Genomic DNA, 12155 nt, shown 5'->3' on the forward strand with positions numbered 1-12155 from the left:
TCAGGGGAGGGGCTTTCAATTTCAACAAAGAGAAAAAAAAAATGAGCATATTCCAAGTCTTGTTTCTTGTCCTCTTCTTCTTGTTCCTCTCTCCCAATCCCATTATTATCATTATTAAAATTAAAGCTGCAGGAGCTGCAGGACCTGCAGGAACAGGACCTTGCCCAGCTTCCAAGTGTGGCAAAAACGAGAACAGCCCGTCTATTCGTTTTCCCTTCGAATTACAGTCTCAATCTGGGGGTAATAATGATAGTAATGAGTGTGGATATCCAGGTTTCGACCTCAGCTGCAATAGCCAGAGTCAAACAGTTCTAAAACTTCCTCATTCTGGTGAATTCTTAGTGCGCAACATCGACTATACGAACCAACGGATAGAGTTGTATGACCCTGGTCGTTGCCTTGCACGAAGGCTCCTACGCTTCAACCTTTCTGGCTCACCTTTCGTTGCTGCTTTCACTCAGGAAATCGTTTTCCTCCGCTGCCCATCTCAGTTCACAAAGTTTGGTCTCACTGTCATCGATTGCCTTAGCAATTCCACGCATTCTATCTTAGCTACATCCTCATTGATTCTTGCTAATTCCACCATTCCTACATGCAAAGTCGTTACCATATCGCCGGTTCCGGTAGCCTGGCCATCCCAGTATTACGAGGGATTCATAGACCATGACCTTAATCAGGATCTTCTTTTAACGTGGTACGTACCTGGTTGTGGAGATTGTGAAACACAAGGCGGTGTGTGTGGATTCAGGACAAACAATAATACTACTCAACAAATTGGTTGTTTCTTTACACCTCAACCAGGTAATTAATTAACATTTTCCTTATATATTCTCTTTATTTATTTATTTGATAACAGACATATATAATTTCTTTTAACATAGAATTAGAATCGTTTTTAGAATCATCAGGCCCTACGTTGATCTTGAAAATGAATAATGAATCGGAGAGAGAGAGAGAGAGAGGGCATGTCAGCTTTCGGACTAGGTCTATGTATTCGTATTTGGGCCTACAGAAACGATGCTGTACCGCTTATTAAAGTCGTTGACTTCAAAAAGGATAATGTTTATATATCACATTCTTCGTATTTTATATATTTTTGGTATTGATTAGGAAAAAAAAGAGAGAGAGAAGACAATGTCAATGGAATGGGAGCCGTAGGATTGATAGAATTGACAATTATATTGTAGTTTAGAGTCTTTAGACAACACTATATCTAAGAAGTATAAAATTTGAAGTTTAAGATAATCTTAAACAAATTCAGTTGGTATTGATAATTTGACCACTAAGTATAATCTTTTTAACCATAAAAAAAAAGTTCTAACATATTAATAAATATCTAATTTTGGATATATTTTCTAAACTTAACTCTATATAGGTAGTTTTAAGTAAAAAAAGAAAAGAAAAAAAAGTGAAATGTTGAATTCAAGTGTTACATTAGTAATTCTAATATAGGTAGGGTATGTGAGAATTTACAATTTATACTTAAAATATAGGAAATAGAATTCCTCCAATTTATTAGAATTGATATGCTAATAAAATATACTCTAGTTCTTCTTAATAATAATTTTATTAAACGAATAATCAAAATTTGAATAGTTCTAAAAAATTAACAAAATTTCCATCTCTAATTCATATTTAACAAATTTAACACACTTATCGGCCTAAATGTCTAGGTGCTTCATAATGTTAGAACAGAGATTACCTGTTTTTTCTAAAAAAAATGGAGAGAGGAGTCAAACTCAAGATTCACTTGTGAAACAATGAGTTAGATAGTCCATCACTAAAATTCAGGTTCTAACCGACTTTAATTGCCAACCCTTTATTCTTGTCAGTCTGTCAAGCTACAATGACGTCTCATTAGACATCCTAATCGGCACTTATTTTCTGAACTGGCTTTAAGGGTATTGTTAGATTTCTAAAATTTTAGGTTCCTTTAGCTTTGAACAACAGCATATTGGTGGTTATCCTATTGTTTCCGTTTGCTAGAACTGGAAGATGCAACAACTCACTTGCCCCATTAAATTAAATTAATCATGTTAATTTTTATTTACGTAGTTAATTTGTTGAGATCTCTCACTCAAGTCAAACTATTTATTTGGATTTAACTGACCTACATATATTTAGAGCATATTATATTCCTAAGGACAAGAAAAAGCCCCCATTAAGTTCGAAAATCTCTGTTACCAAATACAAAAAGATTCTAGACCTTTGTACCAAATTGCAGTATAACAGCAGCTTTTCCATTACATATACTTGGCATTGATTGCAAAGCCTAAAAAAACTTCTACATACCTATTTTGATTACAAATTCTGTGCTTGCTCTCCCCTCACATGGGATAGAGTGTAGACATCCTTTTGCAAAGCATTCAAATATGAAATCTAAAATGAATGTAGAATTAGGTGATAATTTAGCTCTAAACTGCATCTGATCCCTCTGATTGCTACTTAATTTAGACATTAACTGCTTCAAATTTCAGGCCAATTATCTACTGGTCTCCGAATTTTTAGGATTGTCTGCTTCTCCATTGCCTTACCAACCATCACATGTGTTATTGCGATTGCATGTTTCACATGTTGCATGGAAAGTGCAAGAGGCAGGAGGTCCAACCCCGCGGCTATAGTGACACCACAACGTCCTGATGTCATGATGGGTCTTGATGAATCCACCATTCAATCCTATGAAAAGCTAGTCATTGAAGAAAGCCAAAAACTTCCTGGACCCAATGACAACACTTGCCCAATATGCTTATCAGAATATTGCCCCAAAGACACACTGAGATGTATACCGGAGTGCAAGCATTGCTTCCATGTTGAATGCATTGATGAATGGCTCCGAATGAATAAAACTTGTCCAGTTTGCCGAAATTATCCATCTACTGCTCATCAGGCTACTTCAGACATTGTTTGATAATTGTAATTAGCATTTTTGGAGGTATACTTCCGTTTGATTGTACATGGAGGTTGTAACTTTGTGTCTTTACTTTACTCTGTATATCCATAGTTACAGTATGTTGTTTCTGAGAACAATAATCGGGAAATAAATAATTTTCAAATTGTCATTTAAATAATAACATTTCACATAAATTAGATATCATATTATGATAAACAATTTATCGTCAATTCATGAATGTTTTTAAGCAGCGAAGTTAAGGAATGGATCAGGTCACTATCTTGAGACAATACAGGCCATTGATGAAATTTTAGGTGTAAATGTGTAATAGACTTACAATATGTATGTCTCCTCCAAGATACAATAGTACAACTATTTTGATGATTATCCCTATAAGCCTACAAAGCTTGTAAGATTAGAAACTCTCTCAATAGTACTTTCTCTTTTACTTGGAAATATAATGAATAAAAAACACATACATTCTCAAAAGATCAAGCGAAGATCTTGGAAATTAGTTGCTACGTGCAAGGGTCAAGGGGGGAAAATTTGACCACATTATGTTTTTGACACTTGCTTTATCTATATTTATCTATATAAAAAAAAATCGGTCATCTTAGAATATTACCCATATGTATACATACATTAGGCTTCTCAGCACACCACATATCATGCCATAAGCACCACTAACATCAGCTGAACACGGTCGATTCTCCTCATGACTCCAATAAGTTGAAGAAGAGCATTCATAAAAGCAAACCCAATTATACAAAAATCAATGCTTACTTGAGTAATTTCATTTACCAATAACAGAGCCCCATTTTTTCTAAAATGTGTATTCTAGCTCACAATATACCAACGTTCGTTTATCTATGCATATATGATATATGTTCATGTATAAAAAAATAAGATAATGAACTCAACTCTGATGAAAGGAGCAGTTAGAATGACCTGATTCCAAGTCTTCTGAAAGTGCCGAATCTCACGAAGCTACAAAAATATCAACAAACAACTTGGAGAAATAAGTCATCATAAACAGATTAAAAACTAACGGATTTGACGAAAAAAAAATTACATTGTGAATTCTCCCTGCTGGTACCCAAAACAAAAACCAAAAAGAGTTGAAGTCTCTAGGTCAATGATTGTAGCAAGTCAGAACAGCAATATCTTTCCTTATCTAGTCAAAATTTGAATCAAAAGACAAATGTTTGCCTAATTAAAAAGTATGCAAATATGACCAAAGGAGAGTTTCTATGCAATTTCCTTCATACAGTCAACTCTGCTTTATTCCTCTCCACTTTTCCCTTAATCCAAACAGACCCTTGATGGTCAGCAGACACTGTTTTGCAATTCCATTAGGCATGAAACCTCCTATGCAATGAAACAAATACCTATGGCATTAAAAGTGAGCCTAGCAGAAGTGAAGAATTAAGCTCAGTGACTAAACACAGCATCAACCATTCATGTGGGCATATTTTTCCTTGAGGTCGTGATCTCTCACATTGCCATATTACAATTTTAATTAACATTTAAGTAACACTCTGCTCACGTAAAAACGTCTAGTTTCTCAATCTAAGACAAGAACCACTTTATTCACACATGCTTCGACATGACATTCTCTACCTTATTACCACAAAAATATCAAGATTTTTTTAAAGTCAACTTTCATTACCAAAAAATTTAAAAGAAAAGTTAAAGATATAATTTTCTTTTTCAATTACACGGATACACATAGGCAACATCTAATTTTCACAGTTTAGGTACACAATTTATGTCTACTTACAAATTTTTTTGTTAATTACATGGGTAACAAAATCATAAGCAATATCAAATTTTCACGTGTAAGGTACATAATTTACACCCACTTGATTTTTGTTTTGTGAGTTACTTACACTAGTAAGGTACACAACATCAAATTTCCATGACCAAGTTACACAAATTACACCCAATTTATTTTTATTTTTAGAATTACACGGATACTAAAATCATACACAAAATCAATTAAACAAAAGTGAATGATATAAAAAATGAGCACAAGAAATTTATTTTTAAAAACCTTTAACCTTTGAGTAACCACCGAAACTTTAAAGAATCAATTTTCAAATGTAAAGTTATGAAGTAATCGCAACACCAGCACTAGTTACTAACGGTTAAACAATAAGATTTAACAAAAGAAACATCACTAACCATTGTTACTTTGTTAGTGCTTAGTCAAGAAATTTTTTTTTTTAAATGGAATATTTTTGTTAAGGTTATTAATAACAAAATTTTATATGTTGATTTCCTACAAGTCTTAAAGAAAGAGATTGTCAATTTTGTTACTGTTTGAGTGGAGTGTTATTCAACTAAATCGCAAGGGAGGTTTTTGTAATTAAAAAAAAAAAAAAACCTTGTAGGTAAAATTCCAAAATATCCCACACTAACCAATTAATATATAACTAATATAATTTTAAAGATTATAATCAATAATCTAAATACACAATAGAATTCAAATAACAAATCCAAAATAAAAGTATTAAGGTAAAAACAAATAAAAGACACAAAATAGCAACATAGCAATAGATTTGAAGGTAATGTTCATGAAAGTTAAAAGGGTATCTCACCATCTTCTTCTTCTTCTTCTTCAACAACTTCCTCTTCTTACCTAGCCTCGCCATTTTTCATCCTTATCCTTGTCATCATCACCGTGCTTGTGGCCATAAGTTCTCCCCTTCCATGACCAGCGACCATCTTGTACTCTCGAGCTTTTAAGACCCCCCTCATCATTGTCTACTTCATCATCATCCTCATTATCACCATCCTTAATTTTGTACAACTCAACCACATAATCTTTGTCATTGATTTCCTCATCATCCATCTACATGCTCAAAAGAAAACCATATGACATATTAGACTAGTCTACATACCCAAAATCAAGAAAAATCACATGACCCTTATACTATCAAAACATAAACGAATATGAAAGCAAAAAAAAAAAAAAAAAAATCAAATTTAAGCATGCTACTACTTACAAGCCCAAAATAAAAAGACAATCATTGCCAAAATGGAGAATGATGATGCTGAAAAAATCACCAATAAGCCACACAGTCCTCGCTCGCTCGAAACAGCACCTGCACAGCAAAAAGAGAAGACCTAACAGAGAGCACCGGTGTGGTGCCGGCCAAATACCCTCTGAAGGTCAAGTCAGAACTATTCTCACAACTCTAGAGTGCTAGAGAGGGTAAATTATGCGTACCTTGGTTTGTGAGGGTCCTTGTGTTTTTATAGTAGTAGGGGGTTGACCTTTTTTCCTTGGAGTAGAAGTTTTTTTCTTATAGGAGTCTTCTTGGGCATATTTTGCGGGATCTTTTCCATATAGGAATCCCTCTTAGGTATCTCAATACGTGGAGAGTAAGACATTTCCTTATATACGCAACCGTGATTGGCAAGCAATCTTTTACTAATGTCGTCAGCTTACCCTATGCCTTCAGTCTTAATCCCGTCAGCTTTAGGATCCCTTCAGCTTTATGACCCCGTCAGCCTTAGGGTATGCATTGCCGGTGCTTCTCCCTACAAATCCCTTCTATCGGCAGTCTTCAAATGAGGGCTGACGGGTTTAGTCGTATCCGTCAACTTTAAACCGTTAGCTTATCCTATTGTGAGTAATCTCTATTTTATCCTCATCAATTGCCCCCTACTCCATATCCTCGTCACTTTCTATACTGACGGGTTATGGAGTTAATGTTTTTGTTGACTAACTATTGTTATATTCTTTAAGGGAGCGGGAAAATCATTTACAAGGAACTCCTTGAGCCGCCGTGCATTTAATGCTCTGGACAAATGGCGCGTTTTCATTGGCTCCGCTTCTGACGAGGGCGTCGCTTCGTCTTCCGCGCACTTCCACTCTATATATAAATGGCACCTCCTCCTCATTTCCTCTATTTCATCCTTGCTGATCTTCGAAAGAGAGAAACCGTCGCCCTTAATTTCGTCAACTCGTTCCTTACTTCCGTTAGCTTGTCCATTGCTGCCCTTGAAGCCGTTCTTCTTCAGAAAGTCAGCTTACCAGTAAGTTCCATTTCCTCTTCTCTTTCATTTTTGCTTATGCCTAAATAATTCCTTAGTGAGGACGTCAGCTTAGGTACTTAGATTGGATTCATCATTTGTAGGTAGTCAGATGTCAAGTGACGCGTCATGTGAGGAGTCATCACTCTACGAAGGAGCGGGCTACGACGAGGCCTTTGGTTCAGGTGATGAGTCAAAGGACTTCTCACCTTCGTCAGAGAAAGAGACGTCGGCCCAATCTCCCGACGGTGATGAGAGTTATACTGAGGGGGGTGAGGAGGTGGAAGACGGAGGAGAGGATGAAGTAGAAGAGGGAAGAGAGGAAAGTGGAAGTGACGGGGACGATGTTGATGTTGACGGGGGTGATGGTGACGGTGATGAGGAATCTAGTGGGGGGACCTCAGAGGGTCCCAGGGATAACCGTCCTTTCATTCTTCCTGAGGATTGGGCCGTCAACAAGTTTTTACCTATGATGAGTGATAAGGTTTTTAGGGAGTTTCGTGCTCGTTATCAAATTCCAGACCATATCTCGATTCGTCTCCTTAGAGAGAACGAGAGATGTTACTCAGGGAGAACCGTTGACGTTGGCATGTATGATGCCATGTTTGCTGCGGGTCTAAGATTGTTGCTGACGGCCTTGCACCGTCAGCTAGCTGATTTTCTGGGCCTGTCCGTCACTCAAATTGCTCCGAATGCCTGGAGAATTTTCATAAGTGTTGAAATCTTGTAGGGTCGTCTTAGTGGAGGAAATCGTCGTCTTCATATTTTTTAATTAGTGATTGTGCTAGGCAAAGTCCTGGTAAGCATTCTCGTCTGTTTTGGGAACCCTGTCAGTTTTTTGAACTTGCTTGAAAACTCCGTTGGTATGGTCTTTGTCCGACTTATGAGCCTATCCATCTTATCCTTTTGAGTTGGATAGTCTCCTCAGTTTTATGAGCTTTCCCCTTGGGTATTTGATTATATTGCTAATTTTACAACCTTGCTCGTCATTTTTCAAGGACCGTCGGCTTGGTAGCTTTATCCACGTCGTGTTTAATGGTTCCGTCGCTTTTGGTAGCGCATCGGCTTTACAGCCTCACCCATCAATTGTCACCACTTTTACAATTTTACTTACTTTAATGTGACTGTCAGTTTTCTAATTTCCAATCATTTTATGGACTTAATGTAAGCCCGTTGGTTTTACAATGGTCTCATCCATTTGGTGGGACCGTCAGCTTTTTGGCTTCCGTCCGTACTTGTGGGCTGAATGATCTTCCATTTTTGTAGGTCCGTTGGTTTTGCGATGGTCTCATCCATCTGGTGAGACCGTCAGCTTTTAGTTTTCATGTTATGGACTTGATGAACTTGTCACTTTTACAATTTCCTCTTTTTGAGGGATTTTTACCATTTTATCCTTTTTGGGGTGGGTTCGTCCATCTTATGGACTTAGAATTGTCCACTTTTTGTGAACTCAAGGCCGTTCGTTTTATGGAGCCGTCCACTTTGTGTATACTTAAGGTCGTCCACTCTATGGACTTGGGATCGCCCATTTTAGGTGGACTTTAAGGTCATCCACTTCATGGACATGGGATTGTCCATTTTGTGGACTTAAGGTCGTCCACCTTATGTGCTTAGGACCGTCTGCTTTGTGCGGACTTAAGGTCGTCCACTCTATGGACTTGGGATCGTCCATTTTGTGTGGGCTTTAAGGTCGTCCACTTTATGGACTTGGGATTGTCCATTTTGTGGACTTAAGGTCGTCCACCTTATGGGCTTAGGACCGTTTGCTTTGTGCGGACTTAAGGTCGCCCACTCTATGGACTTAGAATCTTCCATTTTATGGACTTAAGGTCGTCCACTCTATGGACTCAGAACCGTCCACTTTATAGACTTAAGGTCATCCATTTTGCGCGGACTATTAACTTGTAGAAAGAAACCTCAGTTAATTCTAAATAAACTCCTCTTATTCATTCATAGAAAAAGTAGCTCTTAAAAAAGGAAAAAGAAAAAGGTCCTGCCCTTTGGGCTTTAAAAAGATATTGTAGCAAAAACTAAAGTAAATGATAGAGTTGAGGAGTATAAAAATTAACTACGGTAAACTGTAAAAAGAAAGGGTTGGTCTTCATGTCGCCATCTCTATTGGTAATACTTCCGTAAGTGCTCGGTGTTCCACGGATGCGGCAGCTTCTATCCGTCTAAAGTCTCCAGATGGTAAGTGCCTTTCTTTTGCCATGACGTGATCTGGTAAGGTCCTTCCCAATTGGGGCCAAGCTTCCCTTGGGTGGGGTCTTTAGCAGTGCCCATGACTCTTCTTAGAATGAGATCTCCAACTTGGAAGTCTCTGCGTTGGACCCGTGAGTTATAGTGCTTGGCCATACGGTCCTAGTATTGTGCTAGCCTTTGTTCTGCCGCTGCCCTAACTTCATCCACTAGATCAAGCTGTAGACGCATGGCCTTATTGTTTTTGCTGTCATCATGGTTATGCACCCTATAGCTTATAAGTCCGACCTCGGCTGGTATGACTGCTTCACTCCCGTACGTTAGCTGAAATGGTGTTTCTCCTATGGGCGTCCTTGCCGTCATCCTATATGCCCATAGTATGCTTGGCAACTCTTCAGGCCATATACCTTTTGCCCCCTCGAGCCGAGTCTTGATAATCTTGAGCAAGGATCGGTTTGTGACTTTGACCTGGCCATTAGCCTGAGAGTGGGCGGGGGAGGAGTAGTGGTTCTTTATCCCTAACTGCGAGCAAAAATCTTGGAAGGAGTTGTTGTCGAATTGCTTCCCGTTATTCGAGACAAAGACTTTAGGAATGCCAAACCAGCATATGATGCATCTTCAGACAAAACTCCGTACATTCTTCTCCGTAATGGTGGCCAAAGCTTCAGCTTCCACGCACTTTGTAAAGTAGTTGATGCCTACTACCAGGAACTTCAGCTGCCGTACTACTGCAGGGAATGGTCCCATGATATCTAACCCCCACTAAGCGAACGGCCATGGGGCCGTCATTGGGGTCAGCTATTCGGTTGGTTTTCTAATAACATTGCTGAATCTTTGGCATTTTTCGTAGGTCTTAACATAAGCCTCGACGTCCTTCTGCATGGTGGGCCAATAGTACCCTGCTCGTACAAGCTTGTGCACTAATGACCTTGACCCTGAATGGTTTTCGTAGATCCCCTCGTGTATCTCTCTCATGACGTAGTCTGCCTCTTCCGTACCCAAGCATCTCAGATATGGACGGGAGAAGCCTCTTTTGTACAGGACGTCTCTTATCAAGACGAATCTCGCTACTTGGACCTTCAGCTTTCTTGCAGCCTCCTTTCCGTCTGGCAAGACCCCGTTCTTTAAGTATGAAATTAACGGTGTGGTCCAGCTACTTTCAGAGCCTATTTCCTATATGTTGCTGGAATCTATTAGTGGAGAAAGTTGAACAAAAGAGAGTACATTACCAGGAATGATCATATGTTCTGCTGAAGCGGCCTTTACAAGGCAATCGGCTCGCTCATTTTCTCCTCTGGGGATTTGGACGATTTTGGCCTCTAGGTTATCTACTCTTGCCCTTACTTGATCAAGGTACCTCTTCATCCTCTCACCGTTGCACTCATAGTCTCCATTTACTTGGTTAGCAATGACCTGAGAGTCGCAGTAAACGACTACACTCGTGGCTCCTGCTGCTTTGGCAAGGTCGAGGCCTGCTACTAACGCTTCATACTCTGATTCATTGTTGGTAGTGGGGAAGTCGAGACAGACCATACATTCAACTGTATCTCCTTCGGGCGACAATAGTACAATGCCGGCCCCTCTGGCTTGTCTGTTGGATGATCCGTCCGTATATATACTCCAATGAGGGGACTCTTCTGCCCCCTTGTCTTCGCCGTGAGTGAACTCTACTATGAAGTCCGCGACGACCTGTCCTTTGATGGCAGTCCGTGGGCGATATTGGATATCAAACTCGCTCAAATCTATAGCCCATAGCGCTAGCTGACCCGCAGCTTCAGGATTGCTTATCGCCCGTTGCAAGGGTTTGTCCGTCAGAACGTTGACTGTATGGGATTTAAAGTATGGCTTGAGCTTGCGAGCTGCCGTTACTAATGCAAAAATGAGTTTCTCCATAGGTGGGTATCTTTCTTCGACGCTGCGAAGCACTCGGCTCGCGTAGTACATAGGTTTTTGTACTCTTTCTTCTTCTCTGACTAAGGCAGCGCTGACGCCTGCGGGGGAAACAGCCAGGTAGAGGAAAAGCTCTTCCCCTGGCTGCGATGGACTTAGCAGCGGTGGGGAGGAGAGATAGGCCTTCAACTCCTCGAATGCCTGCTGACATTCGGCAGTCCACTCAAATGATCTCTTCAACGTGCGGAAGAAAGGCAAACATTTATCTGTTGCCCTCGATACGAATCTATTCAGTGTTGCTATTTTTCCGTTGAGGCTTTGTACTTCCTTCACATTTCTCGGTGGTGGCATCTCCATAATGGCTCGGATCTTGTTCGGGTTGGCCTCGATCCCCCTTTGAGACACCATAAATCCTAGGAATTTTCCCGCTGTCACTTCGAATGTGCACTTTCCCGGATTGAGCTTCATGTTGTAGGAGCGAAGGGTGTTGAATGTTTCTTTAAGGTCTTCCAAGTGATCTTTCTCCCTTCGGCTTTTTACTAGCATGTCATCAATATAGACTTGGACATTTCTCCTGATTTACTGTGCGAACATCTTGTTCATAAGCCTCTGATACATTGCGCCTATATTTTTTAGGTCGAAGGGCATCACCTTATAACAGAAGAGGTCTTGGCTAGTTACGAAAGAAGTTTTCTCCTGATCATCTTCGTGCATTTGGATTTGGTTGTAACTTGAGAAAATGTCCATGAAGCTTAACAGCTGATGCTGAGCCGTAGAGTCCATAAGAACGTCGACCCGTAGGAGAGGATAGCTGTCCTTGGAACAGGCTTTGTTCAGGTCAGTGAAATCTACGCACATTCTCCACTTCCCGCTAGCTTTCTTAACCATCACCACGTTTACCAGTCAGTTGGGGTAATAAACCTCCCTAATGAAGCTCACCTCCTGTAGTTTGCGGACTTCTTTCGCTATGGCCCGATCTCGTTCGGGGGCGAACACTCTCTTCTTTTATCGGACAGGTGGAAAGGAGGGCGATACATTCAACCTGTGTACCATGACTGAAGGGTTTATTCTTGGCATGTCTTCATGGCTCCAGGCGAATACGTCTCAATTGCTTCTGAGAAAAGTTATGAGCTCT

The 12155-nt window shown here is 39.7% G+C and overlaps 1 protein-coding gene across 1 annotated transcript; it reads left to right on the plus strand.

Moving 5' to 3' along the window:
• On the plus strand, window positions 1-3030 carry LOC115987641 (putative RING-H2 finger protein ATL21A). Its single transcript, XM_031111235.1, has 2 exons — window positions 1-801; window positions 2478-3030. The coding sequence occupies exons 1-2, from the start codon at window positions 42-44 to the stop codon at window positions 2906-2908; spliced, it is 1191 nt and encodes a 396-aa protein (XP_030967095.1). The 5' UTR covers window positions 1-41; the 3' UTR covers window positions 2909-3030.
• Window positions 3031-12155: the final 9125 nt, after the last annotated feature.

This window comes from Quercus lobata, chromosome 4, assembly GCF_001633185.2.
Source record: "Quercus lobata isolate SW786 chromosome 4, ValleyOak3.0 Primary Assembly, whole genome shotgun sequence".
Lineage (NCBI taxonomy): Eukaryota > Viridiplantae > Streptophyta > Magnoliopsida > Fagales > Fagaceae > Quercus > Quercus lobata.

Excerpts from the sequence above, each read along its gene's own strand:
- LOC115987641 (XM_031111235.1), top strand. The coding sequence starts at position 42 with ATGAGCATATTCCAAGTCTTGTTTCTTGTCCTCTTCTTCTTGTTCCTC. Across the intron at positions 802-2,477 it reads TTTCTTTACACCTCAACCAG|GCCAATTATCTACTGGTCTC; the intron begins GTAATTAATTAA and ends TTCAAATTTCAG.